This window comes from Stenella coeruleoalba, assembly GCF_951394435.1.
Source record: "Stenella coeruleoalba genome assembly, chromosome: 21".
NCBI lineage: Eukaryota > Metazoa > Chordata > Mammalia > Artiodactyla > Delphinidae > Stenella > Stenella coeruleoalba.
The window spans coordinates 19,451,303-19,474,573 of record NC_137167.1 but is presented as its reverse complement, the minus strand read 5'-3'; the positions used below and the strand labels follow the sequence as shown (position 1 = coordinate 19,474,573).

The window sequence follows — 23,271 nt, the reverse complement described above, 5'->3', positions numbered from 1 at the left end:
GAAAAAATGTGTTTTCAAAGAGTTTCAGTGAGTATGACTCGGCTAAGTCAGGGGAAAGTTGCATTCTAACATTAGCAGCCAACGACACACCATCAATAGTAAGATATCCTACCATGTTGTTGAGTCGGTCATCAACACCCTCATTGCTCCAGTTTGGTAAATCCTGATCATTCATGCCTTCTTCAAAAGGACCTCCTCCTGTGGCCATACTGGCTTTTATAATTAATGTTCTGCAAAACAAGTAAAAACTAACTTTCCTAACACATAAAAACAAATTGTAATTTAAATAATTCCATGAAGCTTAGCAATATGAAAGAATATCAGAAAAGCTGATTTTATGAAATAAAAGAGGCACTGTCAACTACACATCACAGACGAAATGATTTAGCTGCCATAGGCATAGTACGATTAGCATGCATTAAGTAGCCAAAGTGATGGGGAGGGGAAGGAAAAATATCAGAATATCCACTGTGTCAGCTGGCTTGCATACTTTAAGGTTATTCAATTTAATTTATTCAACACAACCCTAAAAGGTAGAGTAATCAGGTAGGAAAAAGTTATTAATAGCTAGAACCAAAACTGCTCTTCGAAAAGAAACTAATACCCCCAAAGACCTGGGCATTTGTTTTGTGTCAAAGATTCAAAGAAGGTAGAATGGCTCTGCATGGAACATGAAGAAAGGTTTGGTCTTAATGGGAAGGTAATGGTAAGCAAGATGAAAAGAAAGCAGCAAGAGAGAAACAGGACCAGGTAGGTGAAATGGCCGATAAAAACCAAGAATACAGTGGCTAAAAACATTTAAACATAGCGATGTCTCCTGCCCTATTTTAAATTTATTTATTTATTTATTTTATTTTTGGCTGCATTGGGTCTTCGTTGCTGCCTGTGGGCTTTCTCTAGTTGCGGCGAGCGGGGGGCTACTCTTCGTTGAGGCGCACGGGTTTCTCACTGTGGTGGCATCTCTTGTTGCGGAGCACGGGCTCTATGAGCACAGGCTTCAGTAGTTGTGGCATGCACGCTTCAGCAGTTGTGGCTCGCAGACTCTAGAGCGCAGGCTCAACAGTTGTGGCGCATGGGCTTAGCTACCCCACAGCATGTAGGATCTCCCCAGATAGGGATCAAACCCGTGTACCCTGCACTGGTAGGCAGATTCTTAACCACTGTGCCACCATGGAAGTCCCCCTACTGCCCTATTTTAAATTATATTACTGCTACCTCATAGTTTTCCCTAGATCTTGATATAGTCTACTAAAGTCACAAATTCTCCCCACTAAAAAAAAGTGGGGATTTTGTGAAAATCAAGGAAGGTACTAAATTTCACACCTGGGTCAAAGAGCTGAGAAATGGAAGAAGCAATAGTACAAGCAAAGGTTCAGAAGCATAGATGATCATGAGAAAATAAGATTTCTACATGATCTCGTGGAGGACTTTGTATTTCCACTGGGTGTGGAACTGCTCGGGTTGGAGGGGGACTGAGTGAAAGGGGAGACAGTGAGATAAACTTTATCTGTAACTCAAGGGGCAGGGTAAGCCATTAGACATCAGGATTATAATAGGTTTTTCAGTTTACTGATACTAACATTAACATGCAAAGAAGTCAGTTAATTTTGTCAAGGTCATTCAGCTAAAAATGTCATAAAAGAATACAAATCCAAGTTGCTTTGATTCTAAGATCCTAACTTCTCCCACTTACTAGAGTATAATATTAAAAGGATTTTAACCATCCATGACAAAGCAGGATTTATCCCATGGGGATTTGAATGCTAGGATATATATTAGAATAATACATTAAACAGGTTAAATATTATCATCTCAAAATAAAAAGTGATAAAATTCAACACTTAATTTGAAAAAAATCTTAAAAAGTACAAATACATTGGTACTTCCTTACAGGTATGTGTATTTTTATGCTGTTTATTTCAATAGCATTTATTACTTTTTAAAAAAAATTTTATTGAGGTATAGTTGACGTACAACATCATATAATTTTCAGGTGTAAAACTTCAAATTTTTTAAAGGTTATACTCAATGAGCATATGTTACTTTATTTTATTTTATTTTTTTTTATTTATTTATTTTTGCAGTACGCGGGCCTCTCACTGATGTGGCCTCTCCCGTTGCGGAGCACAGGCTCCGGACGCGCAGGCTCAGCGGCCATGGCTCACGGGCCCAGCCGCTCCGCGGCATGTGGGATCTTCCTGGACCGGGGCACGAACCCGTGTCCCCTGCATCGGCAGGCGGACTCCCAACCACTGAGCCACCAGGGAAGCCCCATATGTTACTTTAAAAATTTTCTAAAGAGTTGAAAAGTATATTTTAAACCAATAGCCAATGATCTTAAAATAAGATATGAAGAATATTCCTATTAAAAGACCAAAACGGGGCTTTCCTGGAGGTCCAGTGGCTAGGACTTCACCTTCCAAGGCAGGGTGGTGGGGTGGGGTGCAGGCTGGATCCCTGGTCGGGGAGCTATGGTCCCACATGCCTCTTGGCCAGAGGACCAAAACATAAAACAGAAGCAACACTGTAACAAATTCAATAAAGACTTTAAAAATGGTCCACATCAAAAAAAAAACTTTAAAAACAATTTTTAAATAAAAGACCAAAATACATATTAGTTATTTAGCATTGTTTTGAAATTGTTTGTACAAAATAGAAAAATATGAAACAAATATTAATACTGAAAAGAGAAAAGGTGGTATTCTTAAAGAATATTCATTTTAAAAACGTAGAGAACTTCAAAATATCACAAATAACCAGTTAGAAATATACTGGGTGGAAATGATATCACTTATAACAGTGGCAAAAAAATAAAATTATCTAGGAATAATATAGTTTTGCCCTATGTAAAGAAGAATTATTTTTTTAATTGAAGTACAGCTGATTTACAATGTTGTGCTAATTTCTGCTGTACAGCAGAGTGATTCAGTTAAACATATATAAGAAGCACTATTAAACTCTATAAAACAACATAACAGAAATGTGAATAAGCAGAAAAACAAACTATGTCCCTTAATGAAAAGGCTAAATATTATAAACATAATACCATTTTTTCTAAATGTATAAACTTAATTAAATACTAAGAAAAATCCCACTGGAATTCTTCTTGGAATTTGACAGAATGATTCTAAAAGCCATCTGGAAGAATAAACAAGTAGTTGGAAATAAAATTATCTGAAAAATAAAAGCAAGAGTTGCAAGAGAGGTCAAGAGAGTAGAAAACTAGTCCCAAGATACTCAACCACGTTAAGTATCTATATGGTTATATTAGTACCGCCCAAAAAGAAAATCCTCAAATACACCCAATTCAAAAAATTTAATGACAAAAAGTAATTATAGCTAACATCTATTTTGTTCACTATATGCCAAGCACCATGCTAAATATTTTATATGCGTTTATCATTTAATCTTCACAACAATTGTGTGGTATTGGATTATTCAGTGGTTGGGACAATTTGCTAACAATGTTGAAAAAAGTTTATTTAGAGCTTTAACAGGCTTCCTAAACTAGGATGCTTCATCTTAAACACAAACACAGAAAAATGATTTGAGTAACTATTTTCTCAGTTCTCCCAAGGATGGTACATACCCAGCACCATTCCAGACACACAGAAGGGGAATTAATTCACAGTAAAAAACAGATGCCTTAGAGCATTAGAGCTTAATTCCCTCCCAATTGAAAAAGACTGCCTTATATCATAACACCAATATACTATCTAGTAGATTAAAAATAGAAAAATAAGATGAAAGAATCAAATAACAGACAAGAAAAAAGAACAGACTTGAAAAACAGAGATTTTACTTATTTGGAATGCAGAAATAAAAGGACTATGTTCAACCGATTTGATTCATATACAAGTGAATCCCAAGTACACTGAGAATAAATAGTAAATGACAAATTGAGAAAAAAATCTGAAAGAAACAGGAAGTATATAGTTAGTATCTTTACTATATTATAAAATGCCTGCATGAAAGCAATTTTTGGTTGCAGGTGTAGAATGTGATTTTTGCTCTTTTCTGTCATATATTTTCAGCAATATTTTACATCATTTTTTATACTAGAAATATATTTAAGAACTTTGCAAAATAACTGATACTCATAAAGAGGTATGCCCAGTGAACTGAAATGACTCATTTAAATGAAACATTTTACAAGTACCTTTTTCTCGATGTACTAATATAATCTGTAATATTAAAGAACAGGAGCTCAAAAAAATACATAAGCAGTAGAGGTGATAATGATACTTAACATTACTAAAAGCAATTTATCTTAAAATGGAAATTAGAATAGAAAATTATTAAAATATTTAGGAAAAACTCTTACCAATTTTTTTGGTAAAAGAGTATGTTACATTTTCTTTTTTAATATTTATTTATTTTATTATTTATTTTGGCTGTGCCGGGTCTTAGTTGCAGCATGTGGGCTCTTAGCTGTGGCATGTGGGATCTAGTTCCCTGACCAGGGATCAAACCCAGGCCCCCTGCATTGAGAATGCAGAGTCTTACACACTGTACCACCAGGGAAATCCCTTTTTCTTCTTTTTTTAATAGAGTATGTTACATTTTCTATCAGTTGAGTAATAAGGTAAGTTTACTTTAAGATAAATTATTAAGACTATATTCAGAGATGTTTTATACTCATTTTTTATTATGATGAATTCCCCCTAAAATGAAGAGCTTTTTCTAGGGATCTATTTACAGGCTAATGACTTTGAACACTATTAACATAAGTTTCTAAAACATGGTTTAAAAGGCACACTCCTAAAGAAGTAAAATTATCAGTATGAAGCTAAAGAAATAATTGCATGTGAGTCAATTCTCAGTGTATTAACATTCAGCTGATTTCTCTACGGGAGTAGCTATCTCGCCCTACAAAAGGGAGAAAACAAAGGCAAGTCATTTCTTTTTTATGTCAACCTCTCTAACCACCTCAAAGTCACCATTAAAATTACAGGTCTCTCTCTACCTTCTAAATTTTATTCTGTAAACAGATTAATATAATTATTTATATAGTTTTTGATTATTTTATGATGATTATAAACTATTACTTGTATAGAAAGGCTTCCAATAATCAAAAAACTAGGTATGTAGAGAAGAGGACCAATGCAAGAAAAATTTTTATGGCAGAATCAAAGAACTTGGTGACTGTAATGATGTGGGAGACGAGGCAGGAGGAAGGAGTTAAAGCATGACTCCCAGATTTCTAGCTTGAACAACCGGGTATAGGATGATACATTCAAAGTAATGTGAAAAGAAACAAGTTTCTGTTGAGAGAAGATGAGTTCAGTTTTAGAAATATTTGAGATGCCTACTGTCCACCAAATTAAATGTCTAGTGGGCAAATACTGATCTTTCAGAAGTGAAATCTAGGCTAGAGAGATTTGCAAATCATCAACTCATAAAAGAACTTAAAGTGGAAAAGAAGGCTCAGGGAGAAGATGAAGAGTAAGAGAAGAAGACTGAACCTTGAAAGACACTGATATTTAAGAGAGAAAGGAAAAGAACACTAAGAAGGTACAGAAAGACAGGAGGAAAACCAGAAGAATGTGCTAGAAAGGGGGAGAAGTATATAAAGAAGGAGGATATGATAAGAATGCCAGATGTTACTCTGTCATATAAGGAAAGCAGTGAGAAGTGTACACTTGGATTTAGCAACAAGGGGGTTACTGACAAGCTTGGTAAGAATCACTTCCATAGCAAATGCATTTATTGATGGGAAAGGGAAAAAATAAAGGAAGTAATGAGGTGATTTTTTCAAGGAATCAGTCTGTGAAGGAAAGCAGGTGGCGATGGTCAAGAGGAAGTTTCCTTAAAAGGAAGGTATCTTGAGCACGTTTAAAATTTGTCGGGATAGAGCTCACAGAGGGAGATAATGAAGATGCAAATGACAAAGGAGATAAATTGTGTGGTCTCCGAAAAACCAGGAGCAGCTGGGATCCAGGGTGTAAGAAAAATGATTAACTTCAGAGAGGCAAAGGAACACCTCTTTTACTGAAACAAAAGAAAAGAAAGGATACAATTGGATACAGGCTGGTTAGCAGATTTGGTGGTAGGAAGCTGAGTTTGTTAAGTGAGGTGAAGTAAAAAGGATTGCTCGTTAAATGTGCAAGGGTAACATGACAGTGTCTGAGAGACTGGGGAAGAGTGACGTGGGCAGCACTAAGGACTCAGATGAGAGCAGTAACATTCCCTGACATCACTAATGTATCACTAATCTGCAGTGTGAATTTTTTTCCCCCAGAAGTGCTCATCAGCCTTGGTATAAACACTCCATTGAATCCATCCAAGGTTGGGATTTTGCCAGGCAGGCTTAATAGAAAGACAATGAGATGGAAAAGTTGAAGCCATTAGAAGATAACTAGTACAAGTGATGGATGATGGTATGTGAAGCTGAATGGGGATAAGAGTAAAATTCTACTTCAAACAAGCAATTCTGTGCATCCTATGACCTACTAAACTAAGTTGAAACTATTATTTATAGGTTTCATTTTGCTATTTTTGACAGCCTTATTTGGTTCCCCTATCTTATAAGGATATGAAATGCAAAAATACCACGGCAATTTATAAGCTACTTTCAGTGACTGATCCTTCTGAAGAAAATCCTGTTGTAGGATTCTTACTATAGAGAAGTATTATATATATCTAAGTAGAATATCACAGTATTAATTACCATGAAAATACCAATGGTTGACTAAAGTTACCTTTGAAATAAAAATACAAAGTAAAGAAGAAATTAATCAAGAAAAGAAAAAAGATTATTTTTCCTAAAATCTTTAAAATTCAGATATTATTTCTCAAATAGTATTAAATTACTCATAACTGTCTTTGGAAATACCTTACTTCTCACCTGACAGCTGTAAATCAAGGTTTTAGAAATACTCATCCAAATAAAATAATGTAGAAACTATAGGTTTTTTTTCTAAATATTTACTTAGAGTCACAAAATAACCAAAGCTGGTACTTTATGTTATCTGCACAAGTTTTCTAAAGGTTGCATTATTTGGAATATTTCTTTTACTAATTATATAAAGGAAATACAAGCATACTAAGCACTTTTAATGGAAACTGAGAAGAAAATGCATAAGTTTCTGGCATTATGTGATTGTTTAGTTTCATTTGAGGAATTTCTCAATTTCTTCTCTGTACCTAAAAACCATACAGATCTTTCCCTTGGTTCTTTCAATTTGACACTTCCTAAAAATTTCAATAATTTTCTAGAACTTAAGATATCTTTCTATAATTACCCTCTTTAAATTAAAAAAAAATTAAAACTCTTAAGGTATTGGGGGGAGGAGAATGAATAGACTGCAACAATAGACTACAATATATAACACTCAATTCGAATTATCAACAAGTTAATTAGACCTATGTACCAAGTATTGCACTGGGTCTCTCTTATGGTACAGTTGCTCTGTAGAGCATTTCCACACCAAGAAAATTTAATATATCCTTGCTCTCTACAAAAGCAAATGAGAGCCCTGAGGTCAATTAAATTCTGCTTGCTAAAACCTCTCCCTCTCTGCAATTTATATTCAAATCTGTCACTTCCTTATCACTGATTACATATAACTCCCTGGGTACATCTATATGCCCTGCTATAATCAATCCCAATCTTCACTGCCACTCCATCCCATACTCATTACTGATAACAGCTCTTCCTATGATCCCTTTCCACTGGACCATTACATACAAACTCCCTATACATCCTCCATCTGTTCCCAAATATTCCTCCTACTTCTTTGGGTTCAATAAAATCCCAAGTCACTCTAAAAGCACTATTTCCTTAGAAATCCTTTCTAAAAGAAGATGCTACTCTTCCTAGTCTTTCAGATTCATGGAGGGAAGGATACCAATTGCAGACCATTCTTATTTAACAATGCTTAACCTTCCTCTTTCGAACAAATTAACCACCAAAAATACCACTCTCCCTATCTTGGGTACCATTTCCTACTGTCCATCCCAAGACAGTCTTACACTTTTCTTGGTAACAACAGGTTCATGGTTTCACTCTGCACCTCATTCTCTGCTTTCATGACCTGAACATCTGTAACCATTTTTCTAAACTCTGACCTCAGTTCCAACATCCATCTCATCTTCTCTATTCCAATACTATTTCTACTCTGAAGAGATAATTTGTTCAAGATCCTGAACTTCTGAAATCCCTCTTTCTGAACCTAAGACCTTGCATTCTACTTCTCTCACTTGCTCATGGCCCTGCTGAACACTTCCAGCCCCTTGATCATTTCTCTTTCCAGGAATCCATTAAACCCTCACTTTCTTACTCAACCCCAAATACAAACCCAAGTAAGCCATTCCAAAAATGACTTGCTAGCATCCTTGGCCTACTCAACTATTTGCCCATTTTATGAATTCAATTCTGGATAAACCTCATTACCTAATCTCTTTGCTTCTACTCTCAAACTCAAAGGTAAGGTCAAATAGTTATAAAATGGCAATGACTGTGTCCACTATTAAGGTGTATTATACCATACTACACACTCACACTTGCAAAATGTAGGTTTACTCACTGAGGTAAGGAACTTTATCTGTTTTGCTCACTGCCACATCTCTAGTACTTTATAGCCATTAAGTCGCACATTGTAGGCACTGAATTAAATTTGTAAGATGAATGTACTGCTATGTACCCCCTTCTGGCTTCTTAATAAACTCCCTAGTGTGATTATTCCAAACACTTTCTATTTTTTCCAAATCTCACATACATTTGCCTCCTTTACAAATGGCCAAACCTCCTACTGAGAAAACGAAGGTCTTTTAAAATGAGTTTAACTCAAGAGTCCTATATTTTTATTCTATTTTATCCATCTTCTCTAATGTGTTAAAAGGAAAATTATTTTATGACTGATATTATAACTGTTTTTATTTTACCAAATGCCTATTACACACTCCAGTGTTAAGAACTCTAATCCACAAACTCACATTTGACTTTTCCCGAGTTCCACTTTTCTTGTTTTATTGTTATACTCTTTCAATTAAAAGAAAAAAATACCAAGAATTATAATTAAGATATAAATCAATCACCAATCTATATTTTCTCATGATAGCCTATTTCATAAGGGAGCTGAAGATTTGTCTGCTTTCCTGGAAAGCAAGGATATAGTAAACATATTTTAAAAATGGTCTGCCTTAAAATTTTAACAATAGAATTAAATTTTCTGAGATTTTTTTTAAAAGACTAATTATTGCTGAAATGCTTCTAACAAAAATTTCTTCTAACCCTCATCCTTTGGTCATTTAATTTCTGAATGGTCCTTGGCAAACAATTACTTAACTTTCCCTCAATGAACTTACATTGACTTTTTTCTGCTGGTCAGAGAATATCTTTACATAACCAGCATTTGACAATGCACTGTGCATACAAACTAATGTTTAAAGTAATTTTAGACAGCTCAAAAAAAGAAACAAAAAAAACACAACTTCAATCAATAGTATATATAATAAGCTCAAAAAGTAGAGGTTTGTGAATAAAAAATAAAAACAGCCAACTTATAGAAAAGTTGTACAAGATGACTTAAGAGTAAATGAATTCAGAAGAAGAGGCTATCCAAATAGTTGTTACAGGACACATTCAAACTGAAATGGGCTGAAGAAGAAATTCTGCGAAGACAAAGACATTTAAAAAGGTATTGCATAAGCTATTCTAGTATTTAATAATTAGGAATGACATGACTCTTTTCAAACAAAAGTATGAAGGCAGACCAAAGTGGCATGCCAAAAGCACAGCAAACAGGGCAACAAACCTAGATCGTTTGTTTACTACACGCACTGGTATTTTATAACAGTCTGCATCATAAGGTCTTCTTCAACTATAATACAAAGGCCAATAACATACATAATGATGTCAAGTTACCTGTTTAGAAACTAGTTTTTGCAGCTCAGAAACGGCTCCTTTCCTGTTTCACACTTCAAAACTGTTGTCTGTTTATGATTTAAAAAAAAAAAATCACTTCAGTAAATTACACTATGAAGTACAGAATAACAAATACTGACTATATTTATAACCTGAAGTATGTTCAGGAAATCAACAGAAAAGGAAAAATCCAATTTATCACTATTTTAAAATCACCTTACTTTCATCTTTTAGGAAAACAATGTGGTACACAGGTTTAAACCCTCCAACCTTGTAAGATCCTACCAAACAACAGTGTGATACCTTAATACCTACTTTGGAATATAATGTAATCATCATGTAAAAAATCCATGCCCAAGTTTACTCTTCAGATTGATCAAGTCATTAACTTCCTGTCACTCAAAACTTCCAGAACTTTGCAGACCCGTTGATGAGGAAAATGTTTCTTTATTTAAAAGCTGGCTACTTCATTAAAAAATAACCCTGTAACTACATAAACACAAGGTTTACTTTCAGTCCAAAAACTCAGAATTATAATGGTTCCCAGTGGCTCTAACTGGGAAGGTGATAGGGAAAGAAAGGAGCAGGTGCACCGAAGCTTGACAACACCCACTCCAGTAACCAGAGAATACCAGAAGGCGGAGTCTGGAAAGCAGCGATGGGGCGGGGGTGAAAGGGGCGCCCAGAAAGCCCGCTTCTTCCAGCGCCAAGACACGATCCGTCACCCGTAGAGCAAACGACACAGATCTCCAATCGGTCAAAAAAACTTTTTTCTTTTTTCAGATAGGGCGAGCTCTTGAGGAGTGAGCCGCGGGATGAAAAGTTTGGGCGACCCGCCTCCCTAGCGGGGCCTACTACGTAACCCCCAAACCCCCGTTTCTGCAAAGCAAGCGATGTTCCCCGAATTCCATTTGGCATTTAGTTTATCCCCACCCTGGGCCCATCCAAACTGGACCAGCAGTAAGGGATGGCGAAGGGGCGCAACGGCAGAGGCGAGAGAAAAGCTCTGAAATGAACATTCCCCTCGCAAGTAGAAACCCCAAAGCCAGGAACGCCTCCCGCGGCCCTTCCGCTCTAAAAACACCCGAGACAGCTTAAGTCCCGCTGCCCACAGCCCAACCCCGAAGTCGCGTCGCTCCTCACCGGCCCTTCTCCACCCCAAATTCTGGACCTCGAGAGCCCCACCAGAAGAGAATTTGGGGGGTAGGGTGAGAGAGGCGCAGTGACGAAGTCTACGGCCACTAAGGCCCCTTACTATGGAAAACTAGACCCCCTGCCCCTGGCAACCAAACCGTAACCCGCCCCCCCCCCCCCGCTTCCTCCACTAGCAAGGGACATTCCTGGAGCTCCAGAGTCGCAGGGCGGCCTCCTCCCCAGGGCCAAAAAGAGAGAGGGGCGGGGAGGCAAGAAGGAGGGTTCTGTGGTCGCCAAGATGCGTCCCTTGAGGCTCACCCCGATATCGCGTCGGTCGGTCCGGGGTAGGGGGCAGAATGCCTGGCCAGGGGACGGGAAGCAAGCAGCAAAAAAACCCCAGGAGCCCAGACAGAGGCGTGGGCCCGAGACCAGGCCCTACGGAGTCAAGTGTCCCAGGGCCGTTGCTCTCCCGCCCCTACGCCGCGCTGCCCTCGGTTGCCAAGGGCTGGGGACGCTCAGGCATTACCTGTAAACGAAGCAGCCGCTCCCGCCAAGGGCGGAGTAGCGGCCAGCCCCCACGAACCGCCACCGGCGGCGGGCCTCCCTTAGAGACCACAGCAGGGAGAGTCCCCAAGTTTCCTGGCTGCTTAGGGCCCAATGGCCGCCTTTTCTACCTCAGGTACTCGGCTCCAACCGTCGCAGCCACCGCCATCTTAGGCTCTCATTGTGGTGGGAGAAGAGGGGCGGGGGGACTGCAGAGGGGGCAACGCGCCGGGAGACATGCGCCGTCTCCTCGGCAACGGCCGCGCGGGGGCGAAATTCGCCTGGGCGGGAGCCGCAGTGCGATCAGCGCTCTAGACTGGAGTCATGTGACCGGCGGGAGTCTGCGGTGTCACCTCTGGCTCCGGAGACGGCTGCCGATTACACAAACGAACCACCAGGAACTACATATCCCAGAATGCCAACTCGCTCTCGGGTTATACGCGCCCGCACGTTCGCCACGAGGGAAATGACTATAAATCCCAGCATGCTGGGCGCTTCCGGCTCTTCCGGCGAGGAGGTCGAGGCCTGTGCGGAAGCGGATGGAGCCCTCTTGGGCAGCTGGAAAAAGAGTGGAGGCGCGTTCTGGTTTTCTGTGGGTGGGCGGGTGGTGCCAGCTCCGGAGAGTGCCGGAAGGAGGAGAAAAGGCCGCGGACTGCGGTCGCCCACTACCCACATCCCGGTCACGAAGGGGTGGTAGCAAAAGGACCTTTACAATCTGGGCTTAATTTTACACCTGAGGAGATAAACCCACGCGAGTTAATTGGCCAAACGTCGTACAGCTGGTCAGTGGGAGAATCATCAGTGTTAGTAATTAACTCCACCTTGGATTAACGCCCTAGTTTCCTTAGAAGAACCAGATGATTTTAATCAAAATTTAATATCGAAAAATGTTCTCTAAAACTATAGTCTCTGAAGTCCCTTTTTATTTACTCTCTTTTCTCAGCAGCAGCCCTGTTAAGGTTAGTATATAAACAGGTTCTCTCTTAAAACAAACCCCCAGAACACGGTGACAATTAAGGTCTTCAGTGTGGCTACCTGAAAGTTCTAAACACTGGTCAGTTTTTCTTTATTTTTCGACAGTTTGTAATTGTGGGATAGCTGTTTTAAGCAAAATAAGGGTAGGAGGAATGAAGAATGGGTATCTAAGTTCCAACAGCAAATTGTTCTCAGTTACCAATGGAATTTGTTCACAAAACCAATTAATAGAACTGCATCTCAATAGATGATTCAGGTAAACCAAGCCCTTCGTGCTACTGTAATTTGCAACTGAATCCAGGTTCAGCTTCAGTGCAACGATCTTTGACCCTTTGTCCTGCATTTTTTAAGTACTTTTCTGTGCGTCTAACAGTGCTGATTACTTAGGTAACAAAAACATAGTCCCTGCCCATTAAGAGCTCATATTTTAATGAATGATGAAGAAATAGGGTGTGATGTAAATAAACTCTGTTTTATAAGAAAACAAAGTGCTGTGGGAACTCCCAGCACCGAGCAGCTAATGGATTAGGTGTTTACTGTAGTCCAGTGTGGCCTAGGCCTCATTGTAATTCCACCGCACACTAGCTCTAAGATCTTGGGCAAGTTACTTGACCTTTCTGAGCCTCAGTTGCCCCACCTATGAAATGAGGGGGAGGAGCTAATAATATTGCCTACCTTAGATCTTTTTTTTTAAACTAGTGTTTATTCTGTACTAGGCACAGGATTAAGCATTTCATCTCTTGTGGTTTTCTGAATTCTCACAACTATCCTGAAGATACTGGTTCTACATCAGTTCCATTTTACTAATGAGAGGTTAAATAAATTGCCAAAGTTCTGACAGCTCCAAGTAGGAGAGCCCAGGTGTAAACTGAGGTCTACTGACTCCTCGAAGGAATTTTTTTGATTAAGAAAATGCATGGGAGGGCTTCCCTGGTGGCACAGTGGTTGAGAGTCCGCCTGCCAATGCAGGGGACACGGGTTCGTGCCCCGGTCCGGGAGGATCCCACATGCAGCGGAGCGGCTGGGCCCGTGAGCCATGGTCGCTGAGCCTGCGTGTCCAGAGCAGTGAGAGGCCCGCGTACCAAAAAAAAAAAAGAAAATGCATGGGAAAAAATACTGGCACATGGTAAGCCATAATCATCACCATCATCACCGTTTTGTTTTATACATATATATTATTATTTTTAAATATGTAGAAACTATTGTCATTGAAACAATGCAGATGGATTCAAAAGCACTACTGAAATCATGGTCATTATGTTCTTTTAATTTGTGAACCCTAAAAGATGCCAGTGCTATTATTGGTCTGTTAGGTGGTGGGAGAAGTCTGAGAAATTTTTACATTAAAATGGGGTCCTCAAACTAAATATGGGCATTATTGATCTTAGCAGGGGACAGAGGACCCCCCAAATGATGAAATTATCCTGGGTTTCTAAAAGCTTCACATCTAATTTAGAAAAACAAACTATGCAAATGAACCAGTTTAGCATCAGTAGTGTATGAATATGGCAAATAAACAATACAGTAAGTGCTTTAGGAATGCAGAGAAAGAGTACATTATATTAAGTATATTGTATTATATTGTCTCAAAGATGATGATAGCTCCAGGATTTCTATGTAGGATGAAATTAGGGGCAACAGTCTGGTGGAAATGTAAATGGGGAACATAAGTAGCCTTTAAGAGATATAGGTTGAAACTACATCTCAGTTTTCCACATTTAAGTAAAACTTAAACACATGTATTAAAGGTGGGTGAGGAGGCCGAAATGGAAGAATGATGTTCAAAGGAAAGGAGCACACCTGTAACACAGATAATACATCCAGAATAAGCAATGAATAATACAGAAAACAGACTGGGTCAAGTAGGGGATTCATGTGGAGATGGGGAAGCAGGAGAAGAAAGCGAGAGCCATGAACAGGTTGGGGCCAAACTGTAAAAAATCTTAAATGTTGATCTGAAATGTTTCGGCTTTGTTCAACAGATAATGTGAAACTAGTTGAGGGTTTGGAAGAGGCAATGATATAAGGAAGTAGTTGTTTTAAGACTTAATCTAGTGGCAATGTTTAGAACAGACTAGGGAGAGCAGAGGAGAAGGGAAAGACAAAGAACAGGTGGTAACTGGCATGAAGTAATTAAGGCCTGGCCTAAGGTGATAGCCGAATGAATCAAGTGGAGGAGTTGGAATCTGATGGTAAATTAAATAAGCTGTCATTGCTGTGTAAAATATTTGTTTCTGTTATTTGATATTTAGTATGACATTGACCAGAGGGCTCTTAAAATTTAACATTTTGTGATATATTATTTATCTCTTTAATGAGTTCTGTACATTATTTATCCACAGATAGATTTTAACCATGGCTAGAGCAGAAACCCTGCCTTTTATGCTTCTTTATATCCCAGATGCCTTGTAGAGTTCATTTATTTTGATGTTCATTAATTTGGTCTTTGAAGACGGTTTTCTGCAGTACCTAGTTTTAACCTGTAGGTGGCGAGAGAACTTAAAGGTAAAACCTTCAGTGACCACTATACTATTATAACTGAATTTAAGATTGTTCTTATTATGTGATTTTTGATACACTCAAGAAAATGTATGACATTTATGTAAATTATAAAGTACAATAAGAAAAGAAACACTCAAGAATCCACTTCCTAACCTAAAACATAGAAAATAATCAGTATATTTAAGGACCCCTCTGCTTTCCACCAAACTCATTCCCCTTCTTTGCCGTCATAAGTACTATCTTGAATGATATGTGTTATAATTCCTTCATTTTCCTTGTGTAACTATATGTATATATCCCTAAGTAGTATTTTTTTAGTCTTGCTTGTTTTCGTACTTCATATAAATGGTATCATACTGATTATATTCGTGCTTGATGTGCTTTTTGATTCCTCATTATGTTTCTGCAATTCATCCATGTTGATGGGTAGAAACACAGTCTGTTAAGAGCAGAATGTAAAATTAATTTTTGAATAATCCTACAACTGAATATAACTGATTTTATCTTTATGCTTTATCTTAGCTTGTGGGTAACTTGATGAACAAAGAGATTGATCATGTCACCCAGGGAACTAGTTAGAGACCTCTGGCCTAGTTCTTATACCTTTCGGTTAAATTTGAGCACTTCACTGCTCTGCCTTAATTTGGCCCAGAGTTTGTCAATCTTGACATGGTTGACCTGTAGGGCTGGATGATTCTTTGTGATGGGGGCTGTGCTGTGTGCTGCAGGAGCCCTGGCCTCTTGCAGCCTGTAGCCCGCTGCCTCCCTGGTGATGACAAGCAAAACTGTCCCTTGACATTGCCCAATAACCCCAGAGTCAGGGTACGGTGGGCCGTGTGGCTTAAGGGCAGAATCACTCTCAGTTGAGAAACACTGTCTAGTCTTTGCATTGAGAAAACCGTGTTAATTATGATTTCTCTTATGTACCTCTTTTGCTCAAAAACCTGAACATATAAATAATTAAATCAATTAATTACTAGGTAATTATATCAACTAGTTATATTAAATCCTCATGCATAAGTAATGTTTCAAGGCTCTTCTTACCTTCTTCCGTTTCCCCCATATCTAATTACTACGACAGCTCTCATTACTGCCTAGTTCAGACTCTTTATTACTAGATTCCAAAATACCTAATTGCTGCTCTCAGCATACAATATTAATGTTTACACCAGTCTGAACTGCTCTTTCCTTCATAACCAATTTATGGTCCTTTTCATTCAAAAATCACTCTTTCAATAAATGTAACCCTTGTGATTCTGACAATTCCATACATATTTGCAGGTCATCAATTATTTTTTTTAATTTTTTAATTTAATTTTATTTATTTTTTTATACAGCAGGTTCCTATTAGTTATCCATTTTATACATATTAGTGTGTACATGTCAATCCCAGTTCATCCCAGCACCACCCCTCCACCGCCACCACTTTCCCCCCTTGGTGTCCATAGGTTTGTTCTCTATATCTGTGTCTCTATTTCTGTCTGCAGGTCATCAGTCTTTACATGGCTTTCCAACTCTAGAGTTGTAATTACTATACACTTCTTCCTATATTTTCCTTGTCTATATTCTTGGGGGTCTGTGTGTTTTTACCCCACCTTCTCTATTCATTGTAAACCTGATCAGAGCTGCAGTAGTGCAGTCCTATGTGCAATGCTTGCTTCCCAGGAAAAAATCAAGTTGAAGGGTTTTTAAAAAGGTGTCCTGAGTAACAATAAAAAACTGGAAAGAAAATAATCTATATCTTTTCTCCTAGCTTCCCACCACCCCTACAATAGAAAGTCTTAAATATAACTAGATGTAGGTTGTTAATAATTAGAGAAATCAGGTAATTGGGTGGGAAGGTTCCAAAATTACAGAAATATAGACTGATAGGAATTTTGTTCTGTAATTCATATGAAAAATATTAAAAAGGTATCAAAAGTAATTTTCAGCTTTTACTTTCAAAACCCTGTTATTGAAACTAAAATTATATGAAATAAGAACAATTGCCATGGTTCTAAAGGAGTAATCTGGAGTAACTACAAAAGATGAACTCTGGGTCAGAAAAGGGTCTTTTCTCACATAAATAAGGAGATCTGCAGGTCTAGATTTGGTATATGCATGAAAATAAGGGTGGGCTAATGAAGGAATATCCAACATGATTGGCGTTACATTGAGCCATATTAAATTCACTGCATTATATAGTGAGGTACAGCTGTATATGCTATGATTTTTGCCCTTTTACCATAAAAAGGCTTCCCACACTGCATTTCTCCTTCCATAAGAAAGATTCTAAGGTCAGGGAGAACTGGCAAAACATGTGTGAACTCAAATTAACCAGGTAAAAGAGGTTAGAATGTTCTTTCTTTACCAAAAGAGGACTAAATGTCCAGAGTTAAAAACTGGGAGATATTGAATGGACAGACAATCTAATCTAGAGAAGGAAAAAAATAAAACCCTGACAATAGGTGCAGCAGAATGGTGTAGAGCAGGGGTTGATAAACTTTTCCTGTAAAAGGCCAGATATTAAATATTTTAGGTACTGTGGGCCATATGGTCCCACTACTCAATGATTGTAGAGTGCAAGCAGCCAGGTAATGAATGAGCATGGCTGTGTTCCAATATAACATTGTTTTTGGACGCTGAAATTTAAATTTTATATAATTTTCACGTCACAAAATATTAATCCGCTTCTAATTTTTTTCAACCATTTAAAAATATTAAAATAGACAGTGGGCCCAGTTTAACCCAGGGGCCATAGTGTGCTGACCCCTAAGAGAGCACTGAACATTTAAAGTTTTTAGATAATTAATGATAGATCAAGGGAGAAATTAACAATGAAAAAAATGCAGTTTTACTACTTTGCAGGATGGTCATTATACAAGGAATCTTTTGAACTAATTAAGAGAGGGAGAATATCAAGCAAATGCAACTGAACAATATTTGTAGGTATTAGCTTGTTCCATTTTCTGATATATTTTCTTTTCCCCTATTCAGACTAGTTATAGGCATGCATTGCCTCCATGAAGGATGATCCCAGGCAGTCACACCAGCAACAAAAGATAAAAATTTCAGACATGAGAAAAAAAGATTAAAATCAGAGCAGTTTCCACGCCTTACAATTTGTGAAAAGAGGAAGACTTGATGGGAAATCAAAAGAATTTGATGCTTTCCCTTGCATCTCTGAAAAGGAAGAGGAGGAAGGTTTAGCAGCAGCCTGTGTGGACTGCTGACTGAGGAGAACTAAGAGGGGCCAGTATCTGTGGCAGGAATAGAGGGTTCTCGTGGCACAGCGCAGACCTCGCCTACCACAAGCCCCGAAGTCAGTGCAAGAGAGATTAGGTTTCTTCAAGCCCAGAGAATATAGTCTTGAAATCCAATTAGGAAAACAAGAGTCACATTTATCTTTCACGTGTAAGTTTGTGGCATAAGAAATATACCCACTTTACTTACATAGTTCAAATGTCAGCTACCTGAATATTCCCAAGCCCCCGAAGTTGTTGGGATAATCACATCTCCGTCGCGAGGACAGCAGGAAATCTGATCTCATTTGCAGACATCTTCTAGGATCCTTGGAGCTAATGTTTTTCTGTTATTTTTTGCTTTTGCTGATTTCTTGATTTCTCTCAAGTCTAGCCTCTTTGGGCTGTTCTTTTTCTTCATCCCACATCATTCCCAAGGCAGAACATGGCCTCTTACCCTTTATTTTCTCAAAATACCATGGACACAAGGCACCTCTCTGTGGTAGCTTTTCACTGAGGATTTGGTGTTAACAGTGCAAGGGGGTGGGGAGAAAGAGGACTTCGTGCTGCAGCAAACATCTTAAAAGTGAATATTCGACACCCCTGTTGTTTAAAGATCTTTGGCCATAGCCTGGAATTTCTCACTGGCTGCCTCCTGCCAACTTTCTGTCGTCTTGATGGATTCTTCACATTCTGCTGCCCATTCCTATCTCACTCACTCCTGCCTTTTCACCTTCTTCCTCTTGGGTTATCCATGGAAACTCCAAATTCCTCATTAATTATTTGTTATCAGAACAGTGTTTTTCCCTTGGTCTTGCTTCTAGCCTGTCCCAGCTAGACCTACTATTAAGATAAACAATGTTCTTCCTCTGCTACATGAGTTAGTGTGACCCATTTCCTCAGCATGAAGTTCTAAGAAAGTTATGTCTTCTCTGAATGCTAAAATTAATTGCATATGACTCTTAACTATCCTGATTAGCAGATATTGTAACAAGAAACATTTCTCTCCATTTCCCTGACATCCCCTCCCTTAATATTCAAGAATGGAATGGGGGATGCTTAACTCAGTTCTTAGGAGCCAGTCTTTTTTTTTTTTTTTTTCCGGTACGCGAGCCTCTCACTGTTGTGGCCTCTCCCGTTGCGGAGCACAGACTCCGGACACGCAGGCTCAGCGGCCATGGCTCACGGGCCCAGCCGCTCCGCGGCATGTGGGATCTTCCCAGACCGGGGCACGAACTCACGTCCCCTGCATCGGCAGGCGGACTCCCAACCACTGCACCACCAGGGAAGCCCAGGAGCCAGTCTTTAGTCCAAACACATAGTGGAGAGAGAAGGGTAGACTGCCTAATTTTCAAGATGGGTCCCACTTTTTGTCCTTTGTCCCACTGCCCTCATCTTATCACTTTTGAAAACATTCCCGTATGATCTGAGGCCATCATTATCCTCTGCAGCAGTGATTCCACTTCTGGTCTCTTAGAAGCTTTTCATGGAGTGTGGGGCATTGGGAAGATGTGGAAACAAGGATTCTCCTTATAATGTTTTGCTCCAGATTTAGGTTGCCCTGAGCTGTCACTGACTCAGGCTTTTTGCCTCTGATTCGCACAGATGCCCGCACAGGCTGTAATGATGTTCTAAGGCTGGGCGACCCCACTACCTTCGTGTAAAGCTAGTAAAGCACTACAGCAAGTGGTTGAGAACATGCTTCTGAGACCAGACTATTTCAAGTCAAACCCTGGCATATGTGAGCTTCAGTAAGTTACTTGCTCTTTTTATGTCTCTCTTGTCTCACTGACAAAATGGGAGTAAAAATAAGAATGCATATCTCAAAGGGCTGTTATGAGGATTAAATGAATTAATACACAGAAAATGTTCAGAGAGTACTGGCTCACAGTAAGTGATATATAAATGTTTACATTTATTATACTTACAAAGGAGGCTCTGTGCTGATGCTGACTTAGGCCTCCAAGTTTTCAGGATCCATTCCTGCATCACATTTTAGCAGAGGTTTCAAAGCACTCACAGTACACCACTTTGGCTGAGTCACAGTGGCTTTAACCGTGGGGACTACTTGACTACCAGTGGATACTGACACCAAGGTTAGATCACCACAGGAAAGAAATTGAATTTTATCTTGTTGATTATGGAGGGCCACTTGAGCCTTATTAAACAGAGGAGTGATGTGATCACATTTGTTTTTATACAGATAACTTTTTTTTTAACTGTGTAGGAGATGGTCACCATGGGAAGGAAACTGGAAGTAGATTGATCAAAGAGGAGGTACCAATAGATTATGCTAAGCTGTTGAGGACACAAATTAAGATTGCAGTGGCAATGAGGTTGTGACAATGGGGCTGATGAAGAAAGTTTGGTATTTAGGAAGTAGATTCAATAGGACTTATTGACTAATGAAATGAAGGATGAGGGAGAGGAATGATGTCTGATAATGCCAGGATTTTGAACTGAATGAGTGAATAAATAGGGGTTTTTCCAACTCATTGTGTTCTCCCAAAGGCAAGCCTTTTCCTCCAGGGAAAAGGAAGAGGAAGAGACTGTAATGAGTTGACTGTTGGCCAAACACAGAGTTACAGAGAGAAGTGAAAGCTGGCATTAGATATTTGGGAGTTGGTACACACTAACATTCAGTGGACTAGAGAGGAAGAATACTCTATTAAGAAAAGATGAAACACTTGGAGGACACCCAGAGAACTAAGAGGGAGGTGTTTTAGGAAAGCCCACTGAAGAATAAGTTTTGAAGAAGAAGGAGCATTCTGAGAAATCAGTAAGAAACTGCTCTGAGGAGACTTGTGACCTAATTGTGAGCAGCTGCAGCGAAGTGAACGGATCAGAAGTCACTGGCTCTGGTTGAGGGGTTAATAGGAAGGGAGACCATGGAGTCAGTGAGTGTAGATCGCCCTTTTTACAAAGCATGGCTGGAAGGGAGAGAGAACAATGAGAGGGTAGCCAGAGGCAGGAACAAGGGAGATTTTAATTTTCTAGAGTTTAAAAGAATTGAGCTTGTCTCTAGGATGAAAGGGGGACAAGACTATGGGTAGAGCGGGTGATGTTAAAAGTAAGAAGGGGAAAGATAATTAAAAGAGTACAGTTCTAGACAAGAAAGAAGAGGCTGGGATTCAGAGCATAGGTAGAAGGAATAGACTAAAACAAGAGGAGCCAGTACCTACAGAGGCAACCCTCAAGCAATGAGGGGCTGGAGTTACTAGATATATACCCCAGGTTTCTTGCCACATGAAGGGAAATTCTGATGTGGGTCTCTCCGAGGGTCCATCAGGTTTGTGTGTTTTTTTAATAAATGTATTTATTTTACTTATCTGTTTTTGGCTGCATTGGTTCTTTGTTGCTGTGCGCAGGCTTTCTCTAGTTGCGGTGAGCGGAGGCTATTCTTCGTTGTGGTGCGCAGGCTTCTCATTGTGGTGGCTTCTCTTGTTGCGGAGCACGGGCTCTAGGCGCGTGGGCTTCATTAGTTGTGGCACGTGGGCTCAGTAATTGTGGCTCGTGGGCTCTGGGGCGCAGGCTCAGTAGTTGTGCAGGGCTTAGTTGCTCTGTGGCACGTGGGATCTTCCCAGACCAGGGCTCGAACCCGTGTCCCTGCATTGGCAGGTGGATTCTTAACTACTGCACCACCAGGGAAGCCCTGGTCCAGCATGTTTGTGCCCCATTTGCCTAGGGCTGTAACCCACTCACTAGGCACCCTTTATTGGCTTTCCTCCCTGATCCATCTCACTACTCCCTCACTTATGATTCCTGGAATCACCCCCCAAGTAAACTACTTGCATCCAAATCTTTGTCTCAGGCTTTGCTTTGGGGGACCCCAATTTAAATAGATTTTGAGTTAGAACATTATCCCAGGCTTTCTAATTCCAAGTCTTGGGTTTTTCCAGCCAAATCATACTTTGTCACTTTTATTAACCTTTTTGCAAACTGGGTACATGGCATTGCCCAAATACAAGTTGTGCTTTTTGCTTCTTTTTCTTTGTCCATGCCGGTAGTACTGTATCTTCCGATGAGTAGCCTAGGATAAGGATCTTCTAAAGAAAGATGTGTAAAAGCAGTAAAAGCTAACTGCCAACTTGTGTTATTATCCTTCACTTCCATTGTTTCTGAATCCGATCCTTCATTTTCTTGAGATGATAGGTAGATAGATAGATAGGTACTGTTCATCTGTGTCTAAAGTTACATCTACATTTTCATCTACAAAGTCATCATATATATGTATTATTTATATATATATGCATTTAAAAAATAGATACAGGCCAGAGCAGGACAGGAATTTGAGAGATGAGTAGGGGCAAGAGGATAGTAATGTATCAGAGTTCCTGGTTGGTTTCTGACACTAATTTGGGCAGAAGTGAATTTATTGAAATTTACTGGAGAATGCGGGATTCACAGAATCAGAAGTCGTCTGGGACCATCAGGCTTCAGGATGAACAAGCATTAAGAGAGCTCTGGAAAGCCAAGAAACAGAAAGCAAGGGGCAGAGCACCTGTGTCATAGCCTGTGCCATCTGGCCAGCGTGCTGCTGCCTCTGCTCTTCTAGGTTGCGTGACCTCCTTGTGTCTCTCCTTAAATGTGCAGATGCTGGAGAAATTGTCTAATTCCTGCAGCCCACTGTCCTTTGGCTCCTGCGGTGGAAGTGCAGAATTATTTTCCCCAAAAGTTACGGAGAAGCCCCAGACAGAAATAGAGATGCTGTTAGGAGGAATAGAAGCTGGGAGGCAAAAGAATAACACGTCAACTGCAAATCTCATCAGTTAACCAGACAGGGCTGTTGTCTAGGGCTGCCTGTTGACTATGGATGACACAGACCTGGTCATTGATAAATGAATAACCATAAAGATCTTATGATCTAGGATGCATAATGTTCTTTGGCTATAATATGTATAATGTAATGTTTAAAGGACAAACTAAAAAAAATGGGAATAAATCTAAATAGGTGTTAGCAGTGGAATGAAAACATGCTAAATGAAATTGCCTCAGAATAGGAAAATAATTATTGGCATTTTCTCTGTT

The 23,271-nt window shown here is 39.4% G+C and overlaps 2 protein-coding genes across 27 annotated transcripts in view; one reads left to right on the top strand and one right to left on the bottom strand.

Annotated features, from left to right (window-relative positions):
* Window positions 1-12,046, bottom strand: part of PCM1 (pericentriolar material 1) — an 88,774-nt gene extending 76,728 nt beyond the window's left edge. For 9 of the 24 annotated variants that reach the window (XM_079909335.1, XM_079909352.1, XM_079909336.1 and 6 more), the window contains exons 1-3: window positions 11,529-12,043; window positions 9,869-9,936; window positions 113-230 (exon numbers count right to left, since the gene is read on the bottom strand). In XM_079909335.1, the coding sequence (XP_079765461.1) occupies window positions 113-208 (96 nt within the window). In that variant the 5' untranslated portion in view covers window positions 209-230; window positions 9,869-9,936; window positions 11,529-12,043. Of the gene's footprint in view, window positions 1-112; window positions 231-9,868; window positions 9,937-11,528 lie in introns of all 24 variants that reach the window. The other 15 variants (XM_079909334.1, XM_079909351.1, XM_079909345.1 and 12 more) reach the window with 5 other exon arrangements.
* A 20-nt stretch (window positions 12,047-12,066) lies between these two features.
* The window catches only part of FGL1 (fibrinogen like 1), a 58,158-nt gene continuing 46,953 nt past the window's right edge, over window positions 12,067-23,271 (top strand). For 2 of the 3 annotated variants that reach the window (XM_079909364.1, XM_079909361.1), the window contains exons 1-2: window positions 12,067-12,504; window positions 19,849-19,994. The gene's annotated coding sequence lies outside the window, so the exon portion shown is untranslated. The remainder of the gene's footprint in view (window positions 12,505-19,848; window positions 19,995-23,271) is intronic. The other variant, XM_079909362.1, reaches the window with a different exon arrangement.